This window comes from Oncorhynchus masou, chromosome 1, assembly GCF_036934945.1.
Source record: "Oncorhynchus masou masou isolate Uvic2021 chromosome 1, UVic_Omas_1.1, whole genome shotgun sequence".
Lineage (NCBI taxonomy): Eukaryota > Metazoa > Chordata > Actinopteri > Salmoniformes > Salmonidae > Oncorhynchus > Oncorhynchus masou.
In genome coordinates, this window is record NC_088212.1 from 1,830,040 (window position 1) to 1,855,839 (window position 25,800).

The 25,800-nt window shown below is 42.1% G+C and overlaps 1 protein-coding gene across 1 annotated transcript in view; it reads right to left on the reverse strand.

Annotated features, from left to right (window-relative positions):
• cfap299 (cilia and flagella associated protein 299) overlaps positions 1 to 25,800 on the reverse strand; it is a 299,483-nt gene that overhangs the window by 36,043 nt on the left and 237,640 nt on the right. The window contains exon 4 of the mRNA XM_064972046.1: positions 1,327 to 1,469. Within this exon, the coding sequence (XP_064828118.1) occupies positions 1,327 to 1,469 (143 nt within the window). The remainder of the gene's footprint in view (positions 1 to 1,326; positions 1,470 to 25,800) is intronic.

Below are 25,800 nucleotides of genomic sequence, written 5' to 3' on the forward strand. Positions count from 1 at the left end.
ATCCTAAATAATGACCAATAAATTACAGATACAGCCATAGTGGTTCACCAACTACTGCTTCCCTCAAGGACAGAAAGTGGTTCTACCAGACATCCCTGATGTGTTCAATTCAATTAGGATATTGGAAAACATTGAAGGAACACAACAAGGGAAAGGTTATTCTGTGTGAAGGGGAGAGTTGGTGCCCTGACAGAGTGTCCAAGACACAACCACTGACACTGGACTTTGACCACAGCGTCTTTCTTTAGCTAAAAACCCGTGTCCCAACCCATCCACTGACCTCTCACATCAACTCACATCTAAGTTGTGGATCTTCAATACCAGACAAAGACATTTCCTTACCCTTCAAACCCTTACACTGCTAGCTCCAGCCCCCTCTAACCAACATGGGCATGTTACGGTTTTACAATAAGGGAATGTTACGGTTTTACAATAAGGGCACGTTACAGTTTTACAATAAGGGCACGTTACGATTTTACAATAAGGGCATGTTACGGTTTTACAATAAGGGCATGTTACGGTTTTACAATAATGGCATGTTACGGTTTTACAATAAGGGCATGTTACTGTATTACAAAAAGGGCATGTTACGGTATTACAATAAGGGCATGTTACTGTATTACAGTAAGACATGGGCATGTTACTGTATTACAGTAAGAAACAGCATGTTATGGTATTAAAGTAAGACGTGGGTATGTTACTGTATTACAATAAGGCACGGGCATGTTACGGAATTACAATAAAACATGTTACAGTATTACAATAAGACATGGGCATGTTACTGTATTACAGTAAGACATGGGCATGTTACTGTATTACAATAAGGCACAGGCATGTTATGGTATTACAGTAAGACATGTTACAGTATTACAATAAGGGCATGTTACTGTATTACAGTAAGACATGGGCATGTTACTGTATTACAGTAAGACATGGGCATGTTACTGTATTACAATAAGGCACAGGCATGTTATGGTATTACAGTAAGACATGTTACAGTATTACAATAAGGGCATGTTACTGTATTACAGTAAGACATGGGCATGTTACTGTATTACAGTAAGACATGGGCATGTTACTGTATTACAGTAAGACATGGGCATGTTACTGTATTACAGTAAGACATGGGTATGTTACTGTATTACAATAAGGCACAGGCATGTTATGGTATTACAGTAAGACATGTTACAGTATTACAATAAGGGCATGTTACTGTATTACAGTAAGACATGGGCATGTTACTGTATTACAGTAAGACACGGGCATGTTACTGTATTACAGTAAGACATGGGCATGTTACTGTATTACAGTAAGACACGGGCTCACCTTAAATCAGTAGCTCTTGGCAGCAGCCTCTTCTTACCATTGAAGTATGGATGAAAGTCCTCTGTCTTCAGTCTGTGGGAATAGTCGATATAGCCAGAGATCTCCTGTCCAAGAGCGTTACGGTCCCTTATGAAAATAATAGACTGGAGGAGAGACAGGAGGAAACCGTGAGTAAATGATCCAATTAGGCACATTTGGCCCAATATAACACAATAGATCTGGTCAGTCAGTTGTTAACGGGTAGTTGTTGTTAACAGGTTGTTGTTAACAGGTAGTTGTTAACAGGTTGTTGTTGTTAACAGGTAGTTGTTAACAGGTAGTTGTTAACAGGTAGTTGTTGTTAACAGGTTGTTGTTGTTAACAGGTTGTTGTTGTTAACAGGTTGTTGTTGTTAACAGGTTGTTGTTGTTGTTAACAGGTTGTTGTTGTTAACAGGTTGTTGTTAACAGGTAGTTGTTGTTAACAGGTTGTTGTTGTTAACAGGTTGTTGTTAACAGGTAGTTGTTGTTAACAGGTTGTTGTTGTTAACAGGTTGTTGTTAACAGGTTGTTGTTGTTAACAAGTTGTTGTTAACAGGTAATTGTTGTTAACAGGTTGTTGTTGTTAACAGGTAGTTGTTAAGAGGTTGTTGTTGTTAACAGGTTGTTGTTAACAGGTAGTTGCTTTTAACAGGTAGTTGTTGTTAACAGGTTGTTGTTGTTAACAGGTTGTTGTTGTTAACAGGTTGTTGTTACCAGGTTGTTGTTAAGAGGTAGTTGTTGTTAACAGGTTGTTGTTAACAGGTTGTTGTTAACAGGTTGTTGTTAACAGGTAGTTGTTGTTAACAGGTAGTTGTTGTTAACAGGTTGTTGTTGTTAACAGGTTGTTGTTAACAGGTAGTTGTTGTTAACAGGTTGTTGTTGTTAACAGGTTGTTGTTGTTAACAGGTTGTTGTTGTTAACAGGTTGTTGTTGTTAACAGGTTGTTGTTAAGAGGTAGTTGTTGTTAACAGGTTGTTGTTAACAGATTGTTGTTAACAGGTAGTTGTTAACAGGTAGTTGTTGTTAACAGGTTGTTGTTAACAGATTGTTGTTAACAGGTAGTTGTTAACAGGTAGTTGTTGTTAACAGGTAGTTGTTGTTAACAGGTTGTTGTTGTTAACAGGTTGTTGTTAACAGGTTGTTGTTAACAGGTAGTTGTTGTTAACAGGTTGTTGTTGTTAACAGGTTGTTGTTGTTAACAGGTTGTTGTTAACAGGTTGTTGTTGTTAACAAGTTGTTGTTAACAGGTAGTTGTTGTTAACAGGTAGTTGCTGTTAACAGGTTGTTGTTGTTAACAGGTAGTTGTTAACAGGTAGTTGTTGTTAACAGGTAGTTGTTAACAAGTAGTTGTTGTTAACAGGTTGTTGTTAACAGATTGTTGTTAACAGGTAGTTGTTAACAGGTAGTTGTTGTTAACAGGTAGTTGTTGTTAACAGGTTGTTGTTGTTAACAGGTTGTTGTTAACAGGTAGTTGTTGTTAACAGGTTGTTGTTGTTAACAGGTTGTTGTTAACAGGTTGTTGTTAACAGATTGTTGTTAACAGGTTGTTGTTGTTAACAGATTGTTGTTAACAGGTAGTTGTTGTTAACAGGTTGTTGTTGTTAACAGGTTGTTGTTAACAGGTAGTTGTTGTTAACAGGTTGTTGTTGTTAACAGGTTGTTGTTAACAGGTTGTTGTTAACAGATTGTTGTTAACAGGTTGTTGTTGTTAACAGATTGTTGTTAACAGGTTGTTGTTAACAGATTGTTGTTAACAGGTAGTTGTTAACAGGTAGTTGTTGTTAACAGGTAGTTGTTGTTAACAGGTTGTTGTTGTTAACAGGTTGTTGTTAACAGGTAGTTGTTGTTAACAGGTTGTTGTTGTTAACAGGTTGTTGTTGTTAACAGGTTGTTGTTAACAGGTTGTTGTTGTTAACAAGTTGTTGTTAACAGGTAGTTGTTGTTAACAGGTAGTTGCTGTTAACAGGTTGTTGTTGTTAACAGGTAGTTGTTAACAGGTAGTTGTTGTTAACAGGTAGTTGTTAACAAGTAGTTGTTGTTAACAGGTTGTTGTTGTTAACAGGTAGTTGTTGTTAACAGGTTGTTGTTAACAGGTAGTTGTTAACAGGTAGTTGTTAACAGGTTGTTGCTGTTAACAGGTTGTTGTTAACAGGTAGTTGTTAACAGGTTGTTGTTGTTAACAGGTAGTTGTTAACAGGTAGTTGTTAACAGGTAGTTGTTGTTAACAGGTTGTTGTTGTTGTTAACAGGTAGTTGTTAACAGGTAGTTGTTGTTAACAGGTTGTTGCCGTTAACAGGTTGTTGTTGTTAACAGGTTGTTGTTAACAGGTAGTTGTTAACAGGTTGTTGTTGTTAACAGGTAGTTGTTAACAGGTAGTTGTTAACAGGTAGTTGTTGTTAACAGGTTGTTGTTGTTAACAGGTAGTTGTTAACAGGTAGTTGTTAACAGGTAGTTGTTGTTAACAGGTTGTTGTTGTTAACAGGTTGTTGTTGTTAACAGGTTGTTGTTGTTAACAGGTTGTTGTTGTTGTTAACAGGTTGTTGTTGTTAACAGGTTGTTGTTAACAGGTAGTTGTTGTTAACAGGTTGTTGTTGTTAACAGGTTGTTGTTAACAGGTAGTTGTTGTTAACAGGTTGTTGTTGTTAACAGGTTGTTGTTAACAGGTTGTTGTTGTTAACAAGTTGTTGTTAACAGGTAATTGTTGTTAACAGGTTGTTGTTGTTAACAGGTTGTTGTTAACAGGTAGTTGCTTTTAACAGGTAGTTGTTGTTAACAGGTTGTTGTTGTTAACAGGTTGTTGTTGTTAACAGGTTGTTGTTACCAGGTTGTTGTTAAGAGGTAGTTGTTGTTAACAGGTTGTTGTTAACAGGTTGTTGTTAACAGGTTGTTGTTAACAGGTAGTTGTTGTTAACAGGTAGTTGTTGTTAACAGGTTGTTGTTGTTAACAGGTTGTTGTTAACAGGTAGTTGTTGTTAACAGGTTGTTGTTGTTAACAGGTTGTTGTTGTTAACAGGTTGTTGTTGTTAACAGGTTGTTGTTGTTAACAGGTTGTTGTTAAGAGGTAGTTGTTGTTAACAGGTTGTTGTTAACAGATTGTTGTTAACAGGTAGTTGTTAACAGGTAGTTGTTGTTAACAGGTAGGTGTTGTTAACAGGTTGTTGTTGTTAACAGGTTGTTGTTAACAGGTAGTTGTTGTTAACAGGTTGTTGTTGTTAACAGGTTGTTGTTGTTAACAGGTTGTTGTTAACAGGTTGTTGTTGTTAACAAGTTGTTGTTAACAGGTAGTTGTTGTTAACAGGTAGTTGCTGTTAACAGGTTGTTGTTGTTAACAGGTAGTTGTTAACAGGTAGTTGTTGTTAACAGGTAGTTGTTAACAAGTAGTTGTTGTTAACAGGTTGTTGTTGTTAACAGGTAGTTGTTGTTAACAGGTTGTTGTTAACAGGTAGTTGTTAACAGGTAGTTGTTAACAGGTTGTTGCTGTTAACAGGTTGTTGTTAACAGGTAGTTGTTAACAGGTTGTTGTTGTTAACAGGTAGTTGTTAACAGGTAGTTGTTAACAGGTAGTTGTTGTTAACAGGTTGTTGTTGTTGTTAACAGGTAGTTGTTAACAGGTAGTTGTTGTTAACAGGTTGTTGCCGTTAACAGGTTGTTGTTGTTAACAGGTTGTTGTTGTTAACAGGTTGTTGTTGTTGTTAACAGGTTGTTGTTGTTAACAGGTTGTTGTTAACAGGTAGTTGTTGTTAACAGGTTGTTGTTGTTAACAGGTTGTTGTTAACAGGTAGTTGTTGTTAACAGGTTGTTGTTGTTAACAGGTTGTTGTTAACAGGTTGTTGTTGTTAACAAGTTGTTGTTAACAGGTAGTTGTTGTTAACAGGTTGTTGTTGTTAACAGGTTGTTGTTGTTAACAGGTAGTTGTTAAGAGGTTGTTGTTGTTAACAGGTTGTTGTTAACAGGTAGTTGCTTTTAACAGGTAGTTGTTGTTAACAGGTTGTTGTTAACAGATAGTTGTTGTTAACAGGTTGTTGTTGTTAACAGGTTGTTGTTGTTAACAGGTTGTTGTTGTTAACAGGTTGTTGTTAACAGGTTGTTGTTAAGAGGTAGTTGTTGTTAACAGGTTGTTGTTAACAGGTTGTTGTTAACAGGTTGTTGTTAACAGGTTGTTGTTAACAGGTAGTTGTTGTTAACAGGTAGTTGTTGTTAACAGGTTGTTGTTAACAGGTTGTTGTTAAGAGGTAGTTGTTGTTAACAGGTTGTTGTTAACAGGTTGTTGTTGTTAACAGGTAGTTGTTGTTAACAGGTAGTTGTTGTTAACAGGTTGTTGTTGTTAACAGGTTGTTGTTGTTAACAGGTTGTTGTTGTTAACAGGTAGTTGTTGTTAACAGGTAGTTGTTGTTAACAGGTTGTTGTTGTTAACAGGTTGTTGTTAACAGGTAGTTGTTGTTAACAGGTTGTTGTTGTTAACAGGTTGTTGTTGTTAACAGGTTGTTGTTGTTAACAGGTTGTTGTTAACAGGTTGTTGTTAAGAGGTAGTTGTTGTTAACAGGTTGTTGTTAACAGGTTGTTGTTGTTAACAGGTAGTTGTTGTTAACAGGTAGTTGTTGTTAACAGGTTGTTGTTGTTAACAGGTTGTTGTTAACAGGTTGTTGTTAACAGGTAGTTGTTGTTAACAGGTTGTTGTTGTTGTTAACAGGTAGTTGTTGTTAACAGGTAGTTGTTAACAGGTTGTTGCTGTTAACAGGTAGTTGTTGTTAACAGGTTGTTATTGTTAACAGGTTGTTGTTAACAGGTTGTTGTTAACAGGTTGTTGTTAACAGGTTGTTGTTGTTAACAGGTTGTTGTTGTTGTTAACAGGTAGTTGTTGTTAACAGGTTGTTGTTGTTAACAGGTTGTTGTTGTTAACAGGTTGTTGTTAACAGGTTGTTGTTGTTAACAGGTTGTTGTTAACAGGTTGTTGTTAACAGGTTGTTGTTGTTAACAGGTTGTTGTTGTTGTTAACAGGTAGTTGTTGTTAACAGGTTGTTGTTGTTGTTAACAGGTAGTTGTTGTTAACAGGTAGTTGTTAACAGGTTGTTGCTGTTAACAGGTAGTTGTTGTTAACAGGTTGTTGTTGTTAACAGGTAGTTGTTAACAGGTTGTTGTTGTTAACAGGTTGTTGTTAACAGGTAGTTGTTAACAGGTTGTTGTTGTTAACAGGTTGTTGTTAACAGGTTGTTGTTGTTAACAGGTTGTTGTTGTTAACAGGTTGTTGTTGTTAACAGGTTGTTGTTAACAGGTAGTTGTTGTTAACAGGTTGTTGTTGTTAACAGGTTGTTGTTAACAGGTTGTTGTTGTTAACAGGTTGTTGTTAACAGGTAGTTGTTGTTAACAGGTTGTTGTTGTTAACAGGTTGTTGTTAACAGGTTGTTGTTGTTAACAGGTTGTTGTTGTTAACAGGTTGTTGTTGTTAACAGGTTGTTGTTGTTAACAGGTTGTTGTTGTTAACAGGTTGTTGTTGTTAACAGGTTGTTGTTAACAGGTAGTAGTTGTTAACAGGTTGTTGTTGTTAACAGGTTGTTGTTGTTAACAGGTTGTTGTTGTTAACAGGTTGCTGTTAACAGGTTGTTGTTAACAGGTTGTTGTTGTTAACAGGTTGTTGTTGTTGTTAACAGGTAGTTGTTGTTAACAGGTAGTTGTTAACAGGTTGTTGCTGTTAACAGGTAGTTGTTGTTAACAGGTTGTTGTTGTTAACAGGTTGTTGTTAACAGGTTGTTGTTAACAGGTTGTTGTTGTTAACAGGTTGTTGTTGTTGTTAACAGGTTGTTGTTGTTAACAGGTTGTTGTTGTTAACAGGTTGTTGTTGTTAACAGGTTGTTGTTAACAGGTTGTTGTTGTTAACAAGTTGTTGTTAACAGGTAGTTGTTGTTAACAGGTTGTTGTTGTTAACAGGTAGTTGTTAAGAGGTTGTTGTTGTTAACAGGTTGTTGTTAACAGGTAGTTGCTTTTAACAGGTAGTTGTTGTTAACAGGTTGTTGTTAACAGATAGTTGTTGTTAACAGGTTGTTGTTGTTAACAGGTTGTTGTTGTTAACAGGTTGTTGTTGTTAACAGGTTGTTGTTAACAGGTTGTTGTTAAGAGGTAGTTGTTGTTAACAGGTTGTTGTTAACAGGTTGTTGTTAACAGGTTGTTGTTAACAGGTTGTTGTTAACAGGTAGTTGTTGTTAACAGGTAGTTGTTGTTAACAGGTTGTTGTTGTTAACAGGTTGTTGTTAACAGGTAGTTGTTGTTAACAGGTTGTTGTTGTTAACAGGTTGTTGTTGTTAACAGGTTGTTGTTGTTGTTAACAGGTTGTTGTTAACAGGTTGTTGTTAAGAGGTAGTTGTTGTTAACAGGTTGTTGTTAACAGGTTGTTGTTGTTAACAGGTAGTTGTTGTTAACAGGTAGTTGTTGTTAACAGGTTGTTGTTGTTAACAGGTTGTTGTTAACAGGTAGTTGTTGTTAACAGGTTGTTGTTGTTAACAGGTTGTTGTTGTTGTTAACAGGTAGTTGTTGTTAACAGGTAGTTGTTAACAGGTTGTTGCTGTTAACAGGTAGTTGTTGTTAACAGGTTGTTGTTGTTAACAGGTTGTTGTTAACAGGTTGTTGTTAACAGGTTGTTGTTAACAGGTTGTTGTTGTTAACAGGTTGTTGTTGTTGTTAACAGGTAGTTGTTGTTAACAGGTTGTTGTTGTTAACAGGTTGTTGTTGTTAACAGGTTGTTGTTAACAGGTTGTTGTTGTTAACAGGTTGTTGTTAACAGGTTGTTGTTAACAGGTTGTTGTTGTTAACAGGTTGTTGTTGTTGTTAACAGGTAGTTGTTGTTAACAGGTTGTTGTTGTTGTTAACAGGTAGTTGTTGTTAACAGGTAGTTGTTAACAGGTTGTTGCTGTTAACAGGTAGTTGTTGTTAACAGGTTGTTGTTGTTAACAGGTAGTTGTTAACAGGTTGTTGCTGTTAACAGGTAGTTGTTGTTAACAGGTTGTTGTTGTTAACAGGTTGTTGTTAACAGGTAGTTGTTAACAGGTTGTTGTTGTTAACAGGTTGTTGTTAACAGGTTGTTGTTGTTAACAGGTTGTTGTTGTTAACAGGTTGTTGTTGTTAACAGGTTGTTGTTAACAGGTAGTTGTTGTTAACAGGTTGTTGTTGTTAACAGGTTGTTGTTAACAGGTTGTTGTTGTTAACAGGTTGTTGTTAACAGGTAGTTGTTGTTAACAGGTTGTTGTTGTTAACAGGTTGTTGTTAACAGGTTGTTGTTGTTAACAGGTTGTTGTTGTTAACAGGTTGTTGTTGTTAACAGGTTGTTGTTAACAGGTTGTTGTTGTTAACAGGTTGTTGTTAACAGGTAGTAGTTGTTAACAGGTTGTTGTTGTTAACAGGTAGTAGTTGTTAACAGGTTGTTGTTGTTAACAGGTTGTTGTTGTTAACAGGTTGTTGTTGTTAACAGGTTGCTGTTAACAGGTTGTTGTTAACAGGTTGTTGTTGTTAACAGGTTGTTGTTGTTGTTAACAGGTAGTTGTTGTTAACAGGTTGTTGTTGTTAACAGGTTGTTGTTGTTAACAGGTTGTTGTTAACAGGTTGTTGTTGTTAACAGGTTGTTGTTAACAGGTTGTTGTTAACAGGTTGTTGTTGTTAACAGGTTGTTGTTGTTGTTAACAGGTAGTTGTTGTTAACAGGTTGTTGTTAACAGGTTGTTGTTGTTAACAGGTAGTTGTTGTTAACAGGTAGTTGTTGTTAACAGGTAGTTGTTGTTAACAGGTTGTTGTTGTTGTTAACAGGTAGTTGTTGTTAACAGGTTGTTGCTGTTAACAGGTTGTTGTTAACAGGTTGTTGTTGTTAACAGGTTGTTGTTGTTAACAGGTTGTTGTTAACAGGTTGTTGTTAACAGGTTGTTGTTGTTAACAGGTTGTTGTTGTTGTTAACAGGTAGTTGTTGTTAACAGGTTGTTGTTAACAGGTTGTTGTTAACAGGTTGTTGTTGTTAACAGGTTGTTGTTGTTGTTAACAGGTAGTTGTTGTTAACAGGTTGTTGTTAACAGGTTGTTGTTGTTAACAGGTTGTTGTTAACAGGTTGTTGTTGTTAACAGGTTGTTGTTGTTAACAGGTTGTTGTTGTTAACAGGTTGCTGTTAACAGGTTGTTGTTAACAGGTAGTTGTTAACAGGTAGTTGTTGTTAACAGGTAGTTGTTGTTAACAGGTAGTTGTTGTTAACAGGTTGTTGTTAACAGGTTGTTGTTGTTAAGAGGTTGTTGTTGTTGTTAACAGGTTGTTGTTGTTGTTAACAGGTTGTTGTTGTTAACAGGTTGTTGCTGTTAACAGGTTGTTGTTAACAGGTTGCTGTTGTTAACAGGTTGCTGTTGTTAACAGGTTGTTGTTGTTAAGAGGTTGTTGTTGTTGTTAACAGGTTGTTGTTGTTGTTAACAGGTTGTTGTTGTTAACAGGTTGTTGTTGTTAACAGGTTGTTGCTGTTAACAGGTTGCTGTTAACAGGTTGTTGTTGTTAACAGGTTGTTGTTGTTAACAGGTAGTTGTTAACAGGTAGTTGTTGTTAACAGGTAGTTGTTGTTAACAGGTTGTTGTTGTTGTTAACAGGTTGCTGTTGTTAACAGGTTGCTGTTGTTAACAGGTTGTTGTTGTTAAGAGGTTGTTGTTGTTGTTAACAGGTTGTTGTTGTTGTTAACAGGTTGTTGTTGTTAACAGGTTGTTGTTGTTAACAGGTTGTTGCTGTTAACAGGTTGCTGTTAACAGGTTGTTGTTGTTAACAGGTTGTTGTTGTTAACAGGTAGTTGTTAACAGGTAGTTGTTGTTAACAGGTAGTTGTTGTTAACAGGTTGTTGTTAACAGGTTGTTGTTAACAGGTAGTTGTTGTTAACAGGTTGTTGTTGTTAACAGGTTGTTGTTGTTAACAGGTTGTTGTTAACAGGTAGTTGTTGTTAACAGGTTGTTGTTAACAGGTTGTTGTTGTTAAGAGGTTGTTGTTGTTGTTAACAGGTTGTTGTTGTTGTTAACAGGTTGTTGTTGTTGTTAACAGGTTGTTGTTGTTAACAGGTTGTTGTTAACAGGTAGTTGTTGTTAACAGGTTGTTGTTGTTAACAGGTAGTTGTTGTTAACAGGTTGTTGTTGTTAACAGGTTGTTGTTAACAGGTTGTTGTTGTTAACAGGTTGTTGTTAACAGGTTGTTGCTGTTAACAGGTTGTTGTTGTTAACAGGTTGTTGTTGTTAACAGGTAGTTGTTGTTAACAGGTAGTTGTTGTTAACAGGTTGTTGTTAACAGGTAGTTGTTGTTAACAGGTAGTTGTTGTTAACAGGTTGTTGTTAACAGGTTGTTGTTGTTAACAGGTTGTTGTTGTTAACAGGTTGTTGTTAACAGGTTGTTGTTGTTAACAGGTTGTTGTTAACAGGTTGCTGTTAACAGGTTGTTGTTAACAGGTAGTTGTTAACAGGTAGTTGTTGTTAACAGGTAGTTGTTGTTAACAGGTAGTTGTTGTTAACAGGTTGTTGTTAACAGGTTGTTGTTGTTAACAGGTTGTTGTTAACAGGTTGTTGTTGTTAACAGGTAGTTGTTGTTAACAGGTAGTTGTTGTTAACAGGTTGTTGTTAACAGGTAGTTGTTGTTAACAGGTAGTTGTTGTTAACAGGTTGTTGTTGTTAACAGGTAGTTGTTGTTAACAGGTGCCTCCTCCCTTAGCCCCCACCCTAATCTAACCCACCTCTTTCTCTTTGCTCCCCCTCAATCTAACCCTCTCCCTTAGAGCCTCCTCCATTAGCCCCCACCCTAATCTAACCCACCTCTTTCTCTTTGCTCCCCCCCTCAATCTAACCCTCTCCCTTAGAGCCTCCTCCCTTAGCCCCCATCCTAATCTAACCCACCTATTTCTCTTTGCTCCCCCCCTCAATCTAACCCTCTCCCTTAGAGCCTCCTCCCTTAGCCCCCATCCTAATCTAACCCACCTATTTCTCTTTGCTCCCCCCCTCAATCTAACCCTCTCCCTTAGAGCCTCCTCCCTTAGCCCCCACCCTAATCTAACCCACCTCTTTCACTTTGCTCCCCCCCTCAATCTAACCCTCTCCCTTAGAGCCTCCTCCCTTAGCCCCCACCCTAATCTAACCCACCTCTTTCTCTTTGCTCCCCCCCTCAATCTAACCCTCTCCCTTAGAGCCTCCTCCCTTAGAAACCCACCCTAGTCTAACCCACCTATTTCTCTTTGCTCCCCCCCTCAATCTAACCCTCTCCCTTAGAGCCTCCTCCCTTAGCCCCCACCCTCTCCTTTAGAGAGGGAGAAACTATGACAGAGGTTTGCTTATTTGACTTGGAGGTGACTGCACAGCAGAGCAGGTTGAATAGGGTGGAAGCAGTGGAGGGTGCTTACAGTAGGTGAGCAGAGCTGCTTCTCTCCAAGTTTGACTTCCTGCCAGACAGGATGGGATCTGGCCTGGACCCCGGGTAGAACCCCTAACCATCCTACTAACCTGCTGTACATACAGCTAGACGGAACAACACAGATGTTGATCTGGTGACCTAATGTACATGAACTGTATGTATGAAAGCTTCATGAAACCACGTTGTTTCAGCATGTTGTTTCAGCATGTTGTTGTTTCAGCATGTTGTTGTTTCAGCATGTTGTTGTTTCAGCATGTTGTTGTTTCAGCATGTTGTTGTTTCAGCATGTTGTTGTTTCAGCATGTTGTTGTTTCAGCATGTTGTTGTTTCAGCATGTTGTTGTTTCAGCATGTTGTTTCAGCATGTTGTTGTTTCAGCATGTTGTTTCAGCATGTTGTTGTTTCAGCATGTTGTTGTTTCAGCATGTTGTTGTTTCAGCATGTTGTTGTTTCAGCATGTTGTTGTTTCAGCATGTTGTTGTTTCAGCATGTTGTTGTTTCAGCATGTTGTTGTTTCAGCATGTTGTTGTTAACACATGTTGTTGTTTCAGCATGTTGTTGTTTCAGCATGTTGTTGTTAACACATGTTGTTGTTTCAGCATGTTGTTTCAGCATGTTGTTGTTTCAGCATGTTGTTGTTTCAGCATGTTGTTGTTTCAGCATGTTGTTGTTTCAGCATGTTGTTGTTTCAGCATGTTGTTGTTTCAGCATGTTGTTGTTAACACATGTTGTTGTTTCAGCATGTTGTTGTTAACACATGTTGTTGTTTCAGCATGTTGTTTCAGCATGTTGTTGTTTCAGCATGTTGTTGTTTCAGCATGTTGTTGTTTCAGCATGTTGTTGTTTCAGCATGTTGTTGTTTCAGCATGTTGTTGTTTCAGCATGTTGTTGTTTCAGCATGTTGTTGTTTCAGCATGTTGTTGTTAACACATGTTGTTGTTTCAGCATGTTGTTGTTAACACATGTTGTTGTTTCAGCATGTTGTTGTTTCAGCATGTTGTTGTTAACACATGTTGTTGTTTCAGCATGTTGTTGTTTCAGCATGTTGTTGTTAACACATGTTGTTGTTTCAGCATGTTGTTGTTTCAGCATGTTGTTGTTTCAGCATGTTGTTGTTAACACATGTTGTTGTTTCAGCATGTTGTTGTTAACACATGTTGTTGTTTCAGCATGTTGTTGTTTCAGCATGTTGTTGTTAACACATGTTGTTGTTTCAGCATGTTGTTGTTTCAGCATGTTGTTGTTTCAGCATGTTGTTGTTAACACATGTTGTTGTTTCAGCATGTTGTTGTTTCAGCATGTTGTTGTTTCAGCATGTTGTTGTTAACACATGTTGTTGTTTCAGCATGTTGTTGTTAACACATGTTGTTGTTTCAGCATGTTGTTGTTTCAGCATGTTGTTGTTTCAGCATGTTGTTGTTTCAGCATGTTGTTGTTTCAGCATGTTGTTGTTTCAGCATGTTGTTGTTTCAGCATGTTGTTGTTTCAGCATGTTGTTGTTTCAGCATGTTGTTGTTAACAAGGGGGAAGAGCAGCATGTCAGAACAAGGGGGTAGAGCAGCATGTCAGAACAAGGGGGAAGAGCAGCATGTCAGAACAAGGGGGAAGAGCAGCATGTCAGAACAAGGGGGAAGAGCAGCAGGAATACAGCTAAGATGTTTGGACTGTGATGTCGTTATGATGCCCTGACCTGTGTACGCTCCTTCTGTTTGGACTAACGGACTCTACCCACCCTTCCCCTCTCACAGATCCCCTGGTGAAGGCTACATGCCCAGATGCACTGCTTTTAGTATTTTCAAAGTCAAGTTCCATTGTCCTCCAAGAGTTGCTCACACAAGCACTGGGCAGTTTCCTTTACTATATTCCTACTTACAGTACACAGTGTGTTTTCTCCATACATTTCTACGTTTTGGCCAAACATTCTTAATTTTTGTATTTAAGTCGTACGGCCCAGTACATCACTGGGGCTTCCTGCCATCCAGGACCTCTATACCAGGCGGTGTCAGAGGAAGGTCCAGTACATCACTGAGACCAAGCTTCCTGCCATCCAGGACCTCTATACCAGGACCTCTATACCCCCCCCCCCATGGTCTTAACAGGCCTGAAGTCAGCCCTTCTTCTTGTTCGGGCGGTGTTCATATATCCATTTGTCTTGTTTCCATACACACCTGGTGTTCATATATCCATTTGTCTTGTTTCCATACACACCTGGTGTTCATATATCCATTTGTCTTGTTTCCATACACACCTGGTGTTCATATGTCCATTTGTCTTGTTTCCATAAACACCTGGTGTTCATATATCCATTTGTCTTGTTTCCATACACACCTGGTGTTCATATATCCATTTGTCTTGTTTCCATACACACCTGGTGTTCATATATCCATTTGTCTTGTTTCCATACACACCTGGTGTTCATATGTCCATTTGTCTTGTTTCCATACACACCTGGTGTTCATATATCCATTTGTCTTGTTTCCATACACAACTGGTGTTCATATATCCATTTGTCTTGTTTCCATACACACCTGGTGTTCATATATCCATTTGTCTTGTTTCCATACACACCTGGTGTTCATATATCCATTTGTCTTGTTTCCATACACACCTGGTGTTCATATATCCATTTGTCTTGTTTCCATACACACCTGGTGTTCATATATCTATTTGTCTTGTTTCCATACACACCTGGTGTTCATATATCCATTTGTCTTGTTTACATACACACCTGGTGTTCATATATCCATTTGTCTTGTTTACATACACACCTGGTGTTCATATATCCATTTGTCTTGTTTCCATACACACCTGGTGTTCATATATCCATTTGTCTTGTTTCCATACACACCTGGTGTTCATATATCCATTTGTCTTGTTTCCATATACACCTGGTGTTCATATATCCATTTGTCTTGTTTCCATACACACCTGGTGTTCATATATCCATTTGTCTTGTTTCCATACACACCTGGTGTTCATATATCCATTTGTCTTGTTTCCATACACACCTGGTGTTCATATATCCATTTGTCTTGTTTCCATACACACCTGGTGTTCATATATCCATTTGTCTTGTTTCCATACACACCTGGTGTTCATATATCCATTTGTCTTGTTTCCATACACACCTGGTTTTCATATATCCATTTGTCTTGTTTCCATACACACCTGGTGTTCATATATCCATTTGTCTTGTTTCCATACACACCTGGTGTTCATATATCCATTTGTCTTGTTTCCATACACACCTGGTGTTCATATATCCATTTGTCTTGTTTCCATACACAACTGGTGTTCATATATCCATTTGTCTTGTTTCCATACACACCTGGTGTTCATATATCCATTTGTCTTGTTTCCATACACACCTGGTTTTCATATATCCATTTGTCTTGTTTCCATACACACCTAGTGTTCATATATCCATTTGTCTTGTTTACATACACACCTGCTTTTCATATATCCATTTGTCTTGTTTCCATACACACCTGGTTTTCATATATCCATTTGTCTTGTTTCCATACACACCTAGTGTTCATATATCCATTTGTCTTGTTTACATACACACCTGCTTTTCATATATCCATTTGTCTTGTTTCCATACACGCCTGGTTTTCATATATCCATTTGTCTTGTTTCCATACACAACTGGTTTTCATTTCTCCAATCAAGCCACTTGTATTTAACCCTCTGTTTCCCATCATGTTTTGTGTGTAATTGTTTTCATGTTATGTGGTGTTAGTTTACGCACTTTACAAAGATAAAACTGTGCCTGTTCTTTATATCTGCTGTCCTGCACCTGACCTACAGTACACCATCCTGACTCCACCTCATTACACCATCCTGACTCCACCTCATTACACCATCCTGACTCCATCTCATTACACCATCCTGACTCCACCTCATTACACCATCCTGACTCCACCTCATCACACCATCCTGACTCCACCTCATTACACCATCCTGACTCCACCTCATCACACCATCCTGACTCCACCTCATTACACACATCCTGACTCCACCTCATCACACCATCCTGACTCCACCTCATCACACCATCCTGACTCCATCTCCAATACACCATCCTGACTCAACCTCATTACACCATCCTGACTCCACCTCATTACACCATCCTGACTCCACCTACAGTACACCATCCTGACTCCACCTACAGTACACCATCCTGACTCCACCTCATTACACCATCCTGACTCCACCTCATTACACCATCCTGACTCCACCTCATCACACCATCCTGACTCCACATCATCACACCATCCTGACTCCACCTCATCACACCATCCTGACTCCACCTCATTACACCATCCTGACTCCACCTCATTACACCATCCTGACTCCACCTCATTACACCATCCTGACTCCACCTCATTACACCATCCTGACTCCACCTCATTACACCATCCTGACTCCACCTCATTACACCATCCTGACTCCACCTCATTACACCATCCTGACTCCACCTCAGCACACCATCCTGACTCCATCTCCATTACACCATCCTGACTCCACCTCATTACACCATCCTGACTCCACCTCATTACACCATCCTGACTCCACCTCATTACACCATCCTGACTCCACCTCCATTACACCATCCAGACTCCACATCTAATACACCATCCTGACTCCACCTCCATTACACCATCCTGACTCCACCTCTAATACACCATCCTGACTCCACCTCCAATACACCATCCTGACTCCACTTCATTACACCATCCTGACTCCACCTCCAATACACCATCCTGACTCCACCTCCAATACAAAATCCTGACTCCACCTCCATTACACCATCCTGACTCCACCTCTAATACACCATCCTGACTCCACCTCCAATACACCATCCTGACTCCACCTCCATTACACCATCCTGACTCCACCTCCATTACACCATCCTGACTCCACCTCTAATACACCATCCTGACTCCACCTCTAATACACCATCCTGACTCCACCTCCATTACACCATCCTGACTCCACCTCCATTACACCATCCTGACTTCACCTCTAATACACCATCCTGACTCCAACTCCATTACACCATCCTGACTCCACCTCTAATACACCATCCTGACTCCACCTCCAATACACCATCCTGACTCCACCTCATTACACCATCCTGACTCCACCTCCATTACACCATCCTGACTCCACCTCTAATACACCATCCTGACTCCACCTCTAATACAACATCCTGACTCCACCTCCAATACACCATCCTGACTCCACCTCCATTACACCATCCTGACTCCACCTCCAATACACCATCCTGACTCCACCTCTAATACACCATCCTGACTCCACCTCTAATACACCATCCTGACTCCACCTCATTACACCATCCTGACTCCACCTCTAATACACCATCCTGACTCCACCTCCAATACACCATCCTGACTCCACCTCCATTACACCATCCTGACTCCACCTCTAATACACCATCCTGACTCCACCTCTAATACACCATCCTGACTCCACCTCTAATACACCATCCTGACTCCACCTCATTACACCATCCTGACTCCACCTCTAATACACCATCCTGACTCCACCTCCAATACACCATCCTGACTCCACCTCATTACACCATCCTGACTCCACCTCCATTACACCATCCTGACTCCACCTCTAATACACCATCCTGACTCCACCTCCAATACACCATCCTGACTCCACCTCATTACACCATCCTGACTCCATCTCCATTACACCATCCTGACTCCACCTCATTACACCATCCTGACTCCACCTCATTACACCATCCTGACTCCACCTCATCACACCATCCTGACTCCATCTCCATTACACCATCCTGACTCCACCTCATTACACCATCCTGACTCCACCTCTAATACACCATCCTGACTCCACCTCCAATACACTATCCTGACTCCACCTCCAATACACCATCCTGACTCCACCTCATTACACCATCCTGACTCCACCTCTAATACACCATCCTGACTCCACCTCCAATACATCATCCTGACTCCACCTCATTACACCATCCTGACTCCACCTCCAATACACCATCCTGACTCCACCTCCAATACACCATCCTAACTCCACCTCCAATATATCATCCTGACTCCACCTCCATTACACCATCCTGACTCCACCTCCAATACACCATCCTGACTCCACCTCCAATACACCATCCTGACTCCACCTCCAATACACCATCCTGACTCCACCTCCAATACACCATCCTAACTCCACCTCTAATACATCATCCTGACTCCACCTCCATTACACCATCCTGACTCCACCTCCAATACACCATCCTGACTCCACCTCCAATACACCATCCTGACTCCACCTCCAATACAACATCCTGACTCCACTGCCATTACATCCTGACTTCACCTCCATTAGACCATCCTGACTTCACCTCCAATACACCATCCTGACTTCACCTCCATTACACCATCCTGACTCCACCTCTAATACACCATCCTGACTTCACCTCTAATACACCATCCTGACTCCACCTCTAATACACCATCCTGACTCCACCTCTAATACACCATCCTGACTCCACCTCTAATACACCATCCTGACTCTAATACACCATCCTGACTTCACCTCCAATACACCATCCTGACTCCACCTCCATTACACCATCCTGACTCCACCTCCATTACACCATCCTGACTTCACCTCCAATACACCATCCTGACTCCACCTCTAATACACCATCCTGACTCCACCTCCATTACACCATCCTGACTCCACCTCCATTACACCATCCTGACTTCACCTCCATTACACCATCCTGACTCCACCTCTAATACACCATCCTGACTCCAACTTTAATACACCATCCTGACTTCACCTCCAATACACCATCCTGACTTCACCTCCAATACACCATCCTGACTTCACCTCCATTACACCATCCTGACTCCACCTCCATTACACCATCCTGACTCCACCTCCATTACACCATCCTGACTCCACCTCTAATACACCATCCTGACTTCACCTCCAATACACCATCCTGACTCCACCTCCATTACACCATCCTGACTCCACCTCCATTACACCATCCTGACTTCACCTCCAATACACCATCCTGACTCCACCTCTAATACACCATCCTGACTTCACCTCCAATACACCATCCTGACTCCACCTCCAATACACCATCCTGACTTCACCTCTTAACAGGCCTGTTTATATCACAATGGTCTTAACAGGCCTGATTTATATCACAATGGTCTTAACAGGCCTGATTTATATCGCAATGGTCTTAACAGGCCTGATTTATATCACAATGGTCTTAACAGGCCTGATTTATATCGCAATGGTCTTAACAGGCCTGATTTATATCACAATGGTCTTAACAGGCCTGATTTATATCACAATGGTCTTAACAGGCCTGATTTATATCATAATTGTCTGAACAGGCCTGATTTTATGTGCACATGCATGCAATAAGGATGAAAATAATTAAAAGACACTGTTTCGTTTTGCTTATAATGACAGGGTGTGTCACTAGACAGATGTCTTGGCAGGAGAATCTCAAATGTACAACCTAACCATACCAAAAGACTGGCTGCCCTACTCCCTCTGTCGTTACATCTGGAGGCTTTAAGAACCATTTCTGAGCGTCATAATGTGTTGGACTTGTGCTTAAAAATAGAAGGGAACATTTTCACACACACACACACACACACACACACACACACACACACACACACACACACACACACACACACACACACACACACACACGCACAATTTATATATACACACACACACACACGTACATACACGTACATATAGAAACACACACTCACACATACACACACTCACACTCACACGCACGCCCACGCGCACACACACACACACACACACACACACACACACACACACACACACAATTTATATATACACACACACACACACACATACACATACATATAGAAACACACACTCACACATACACACACTCACACGCACGCCCACGCGCACACACACACGCACACACACGCACACACACATACACGTACATACACGTACATATAGAAACACACACTCACACATACACACACTCACACGCACGCCCACGCGCACACACACACACACACACACACACGCACACGCACAATTTATATATACACACACACACACACACACATACACGTACATACACGTACATATAGAAACACACACTCACACATACACACACTCACACGCACGCCCACGCGCACACACACACTCACACACACACACACACACACACACTCGCACACAAACACACAGAAATGCAGGGTTGCACATTGTGTAAGAGAGCTGAAACTGAGCTCTTTTTAAACATCCACATTTAACACTTCCAACGAACGACACACCCCCTGGGAGAATGTACCAATCACAGACAAAAGATGATACAGAAGGAACACACCCCCTGGGAGAATGTACCAATCACAGACAAAAGATGATACAGAAGGAACACACCCCCTGGGAGAATGTATCAATCACAGACAAAAGATGATACAGAAGGAACACACCCCCTGGGAGAATGTACCAATCACAGACAAAAGATGATACAGAAGGAACACACCCCCTGGGAGAATGTATCAATCACAGACAAAAGATGATACAGAAGGAACACACCCCCTGGGAGAATGTACCAAACACAGACAAAAGATGATAAAGAAGGAAGAGGGGATTGACAGTTGTTTGGAGGGAAGGTAAGAGAGAGGGGGTTGAAGAGGGGGGAGAGAAAGGAGGAACACAGGGTGGTATAGAGAGAGGAGAAAGAGGAACACAGGGAGGTATAGAGAGAGGGACACAGGGAGGTATAGAGAGAGGAGAGAGAGGAACACAGGGAGGTATAGAGAGAGGAGAGAGGATCACAGGGAGGTATAGAGACGAGAGAGAGGAACACAGGGAGGTATAGAGAGATGAGAGGGAGGAACACAGGGAGGTATAGAGAGAGGATCACAGGGAGGTATAGATAGAGGATCACAGGGAGGTATAGAGAGAGGAACACAGGGAGGTATAGAGAGAGGAACACAGGGAGGTATAGAGAGAGGAGAGAGAGGAACACAGGGAGGTATAGAGAGTGGAGAGAGAGGAACACAGGGAGGTATAGAGAGAGGAGAGAGAGGAACACAGGGAGGTATAGAGAGAGGAACACAGGGAGGTATAGAGAGATGAGAGGGAGGAACACAGGGAGGTATAGAGAGAGGAGAGAGAGGAACACAGGGAGGTATAGAGAGAGGAATAGAGGGAGGTATAGAGAGAGTATTTGAACCACTGGTTCCCTCCAACATGTGTTCTCTATCAGCATTTGTAAACAGTTTGCTGGTGTCTGTTTGTGCTGCTGGAAACAGAGTAAATAAAAAGCCAGGGCTCTGAGCAGGTGTCCTCTCCTCAGCTCAGCTACTCGCTGCTATACTATCAGCGCAGCAACATCCTGCCCTGAGTAGGTTAGCCATGAGGGGGTTAGCCATGAGGGGGTTAGCCATGAGGGGGTTAGCCAAGATGGGGTTAGCCCTGAGGGGGTTAGCCATGAGGGGGTTAGCCATGAGGGGATTAGCCATGAGGGGATTAGCCCTGAGGGGGTTAGCCAGGAGGGGGTTAGCCAGGAGGGGGTTAGCCAAGAGGGGGTTAGCCCTGAAGTTAGCCATGAGGGAGTTAGCCAAAATGAGGTTAGCCATGGGGGGGTTAGCCAAAAGGAGGTTAGCCATGAGGGGATTAGCCATGAGGGGATTAACCATGAGGGGGTTAGCCCTGAGGGGGTTAGCCAGGAGGGAGTTAGCCAGGAGGGGGTTAGCCAAGATGGGGTTAGCCCTGAGGGAGTTAGCCATGAAGGGGGTAAGCCAAGAGGGGGTTAGCCCTGAAGTTAGCCATGAGGGAGTTAGCCAAAATGAGGTTAGCCATGGGGGGGTTAGCCAAAAGGAGGTTAGCCATGCGGGGGTTAGCCATGAGAATGTTAGCCATGAGGGGGTTAGCCATGAAGGAGTTAGCCATGAGGGGGTTAGCCATGAGAGTGTTAGCCAAGAGGGGGTTAACCTTGAAGTTAGCCATGAAAGATTTAGCCAAGAGGGGATCAGCCATGAGGGGGTTAGCCATGAAGGGGTTTGCCATCAAGGGGTTAGCCATGAAGGGGTTAGCCATGAAGGGGTTAGCCATGAAGGGTTTAGCCATGAGGGGTTTAGCCATGAGGGGTTTAGCCATGAAGGGGTTAGCAGGGTAGGGTAGCCTAGTGGTTAGAGCATTGGAATAGTAACTGAAAGGTTGCAAGTTCGAATCCCAGAGCTGACAAGGTACAAATCTGTCGTTCTGCCCCTGAACAGGCAGTTAACCCACTGTTCCTAGGCCGTCATTGAAAATAAGAATTTGTTCTTAACTGACTTGCCTAGTAAAATAAAGGTAAAATAAAAAAATGGGGAAAAAATGAAGGGGTTTAGCCATGAAGGGGTTAGCCATGAAGGGGTTTGCCATCAGGGGGTTAGCCATGAAGGGGTTAGCCATGAAGGGGTTAGCCATGAAGGGGTTAGCCATGAGGGGTTTAGCCATGAGGGGGTTAGCCATGAGGGGGTTAGCCATGAGGGGGTTAGCCATGAGGGGGTTAGCCATCAGGGGGTTTATCCATTAGGGGGTTAGCCATGAGGGGGTTAGCCATGAAGGGGTTTAGCCATGAGGGGTTTAAAGGGTAGAAAGCACAAGGTTTTACTCACCAAAGTAACAACACAGTGGTCCAAGAGTTAGTAACTTAGATCTGATCACGAGATTACTATGGTAACCTCATTGACTCTCCATCACTATGGTAACCTCACTGACTCTTCCTATATCACTATGGTAACCTCAATGACTCTCCCTCACTATACCACTATGATAACCTCAATGACTCTCCCTCACTATACCACTATGATAACCTCACTGACTCTCCTCACTATATCACCATGGTAACCTCACTGACCCTCCCTCACTATATCACCATGGTAACCTCAATGACTCTCCCTCACTATACCACTATGATAACCTCACTGACTCTCCTCACTATATCACCATGGTAACCTCACTGACCCTCCCTCACTATATCACCATGGTAACCTCACTGACTCTCCCTCACTATATCACAATGGCGATGTGATAAAGGGGGATAAAGGATAAACCCAGTGAAGCTATGGCCTCTCCGATCTGAAGCGCCTGCTTTCAGAACTCAGCCTCCACTCTTTAACAATTGGTAAGTCTTGGCTGTCTCTCTTTGCTTTTGATCTGCTGGCGAGGTTTTTGTTTTAGTTGTGTTCTGTGGGTTCCTGCCTGTGCTATCTGGTCTCAGGCTGTTGTAGGGCTCTGCTGCTTATGCAGACCGTAGGCTAGCTAGCTGCCTAGAATGTTATAAATTATATGTCCTCTTAAAACACAAATTATGTTTGTGATATTGACATTCTAACAACATACTGTTGGCCGTGTGGAGGATAGCAGTCAGGAGGTTAACCGTGAGGGGATAGCCGTGAGGAAATTAGCCGAGAGGAGGTAAGCCGTGAGGAAGTTAGCTGTGAGGGGGTTAGCCATGAGGAGATTAGCCGTGAGGGGGTTAGCCATGAGGACGTTAGCCGTGAGGGGCTTAGCCCTGAGGAAGTTAGCAGTGAGGAGGTTAACCGTGAGGAGGTTAGCCGTGAGGGGGTTAGCCATGAGGAGGTTAGCCGTGAGGGGGATAGCCGTGAGGGGGTTAGCCATGAGGGGCTTAGCCGTGAGGAAGTTAGCAGTGAGGAGGTTAACCGTGAGGAGGTTAGCCGTGAGGGGGTTAGCCATGAGGAGGTTAGCCGTGAGGGGGTTAGCCGTGAGGAAGTTAGCTGTGAGAGGGGTTAGCCATGAGGAGGTTAGCCGTGAGGAGGTTAGCCGTGAGGAAGTGAGCTGTGAGGGGGTTAGCTGTGAGGAGATTAGCTGTGAGGGGGTTAGCCATGAGGAGGTTAGCCGTGAGGGGGTTAGCCGTGAGGAAGTTAGCTGTGAGAGGGGTTAGCCATGAGGAGGTTAGCTGTGAGGAAGTTAGCCGTGAGGAGGTTAGCCGTGAGGAAGTGAGCTGTGAGGGGGTTAGCTGTGAGGAGATTAGCTGTGAGGGGGTTAGCCATGAGGAGGTGAGCCGTGAGGGGGTTAGCCATGAGGGCAGAACAACTGTTGCCCGGCACCAACAGGAAGCAGCTTGGTCAATCAGGCAGGCCGCTATAGCTCCCAGTTCCACCCGAGTAGCGGTTGAGTGTGTCTCAAACAGCATCTTATGTCCTATGTAGTGCACAACATTTAACGTGCCATTTGGGAAGCAGCTGTTTCCTTGGTCCCTGCCGCTTCGCAGAACTACAGGCCAGTAAAGCACCGGCCACAAAATAAGTGGCTTGAACCCACAGGGCTGCTCCTCTCAATTGGTGTTTCAAAATGTATATTAAACCTCCCTGGTGTTCCTACACATAGCCTGGGACTCATGTTCCTCTCTCTCTCTCTGGGTCTCTCCTGACTTCCTGAATTCCCTGACAGACATTATTTCTGTTTTAAGCTTCGTTTAGCGTTTCCAAGAGCTGAAAAATGCAGCTCTGTAACAAAAGCATGATCAACTCCAACAGTATGTGATGATACAGAGTGTTGTTCTGGACAGTGTCCACCAACAGTATGGGGTGATACAGAGTGTTGTTCTGGACAGTGTTCACCAACAGTATGGGGTGATACAGAGTGTTGTTCTGGACAGTGTCCACCAACAGTATGAGGTGATACAGAGTGTTGTTCTGGACAGTGTTCACCAACAGTATGAGTGTTGTTCTGGACAGTGTCCACCAACAGTATGATGTGATACAGAGTGAGGTTCTGGACAGTGTTCACCAACAGTATGGGGTGATACAGAGTGTTGTTCTGGACAGTGTTCACCAACAGTATGGGGTGATACAGAGTGTTGTTCTGGACAGTGTCCACCAACAGTATGAGGTGATACAGAGTGTTGTTCTGGACAGTGTTCACCAACAGTATGAGTGTTGTTCTGGACAGTGTCCAACAACAGTATGGGGTGATACAGAGTGTTGTTCTGGACAGTGTCCACCAACAGTATGAATGTTGTTCTGGACAGTGTCCACCAACAGTATGAGGTGATACAGAGTGTTGTTCTGGACAGTGTTCACCAACAGTATGGGGTGATACAGAGTGTTGTTCTGGACAGTGTTCACCAACAGTATGGGGTGATACAGAGTGTTGTTCTGGACAGTGTTCACCAACAGTATGAGGTGATACAGAGTGTTGTTCTGGACAGTGTCCACCAACAGTATGAGTGTTGTTCTGGACAGTGTCCACCAACAGTATGGGGTGATACAGAGTGTTGTTCTGGACAGTGTCCACCAACAGTATGAGTGTTGTTCTGGACAGTGTCCACCAACAGTATGGGGTGATACAGAGTGTTGTTCTGGACAGTGTTCACCAACAGTATGGGGTGATACAGAGTGTTGTTCTGGACAGTGATCACGAACAGTATGAGTGTTGTTCTGGACAGTGTCCACAAACAGTATGGGTGTTGTTCTGGACAGTGTTCACCAACAGTATGGGTGTTGTTCTGGACAGTGTCCACCAACAGTATGGGTGTTGTTCTGGACAGTGTTCACCAACAGTATGGGGTGATACACAGTGTTGTTCTGGACAGTGTCCACCAACAGTATGGGGTGATACAGAGTGTTGTTCTGGACAGTGTCCACCAACAGTATGGGGTGATACAGAGTGTTGTTCTGGACAGTGTTCACCAACAGTATGAGGTGATACAGAGTGTTGTTCTGGACAGTGTCCACCAACAGTATGGGGTGATACAGAGTGTTTGTCTGGACAGTGTCCACCAACAGTATGAGTGTTGTTCTGGACAGTGTCCACCAAGAGTATGAGTGTTGTTCTGGACAGTGTCCACCAAGAGTATGAGTGTTGTTCTGGACAGTGTTCACCAACAGTATGGGGTGATACAGAGTGTTGTTCTGGACAGTGTCCACCAACAGTATGGGGTGATACAGAGTGTTGTTCTGGACAGTGTCCACCAACAGTATGAGTGTTGTTCTGGACAGTGTC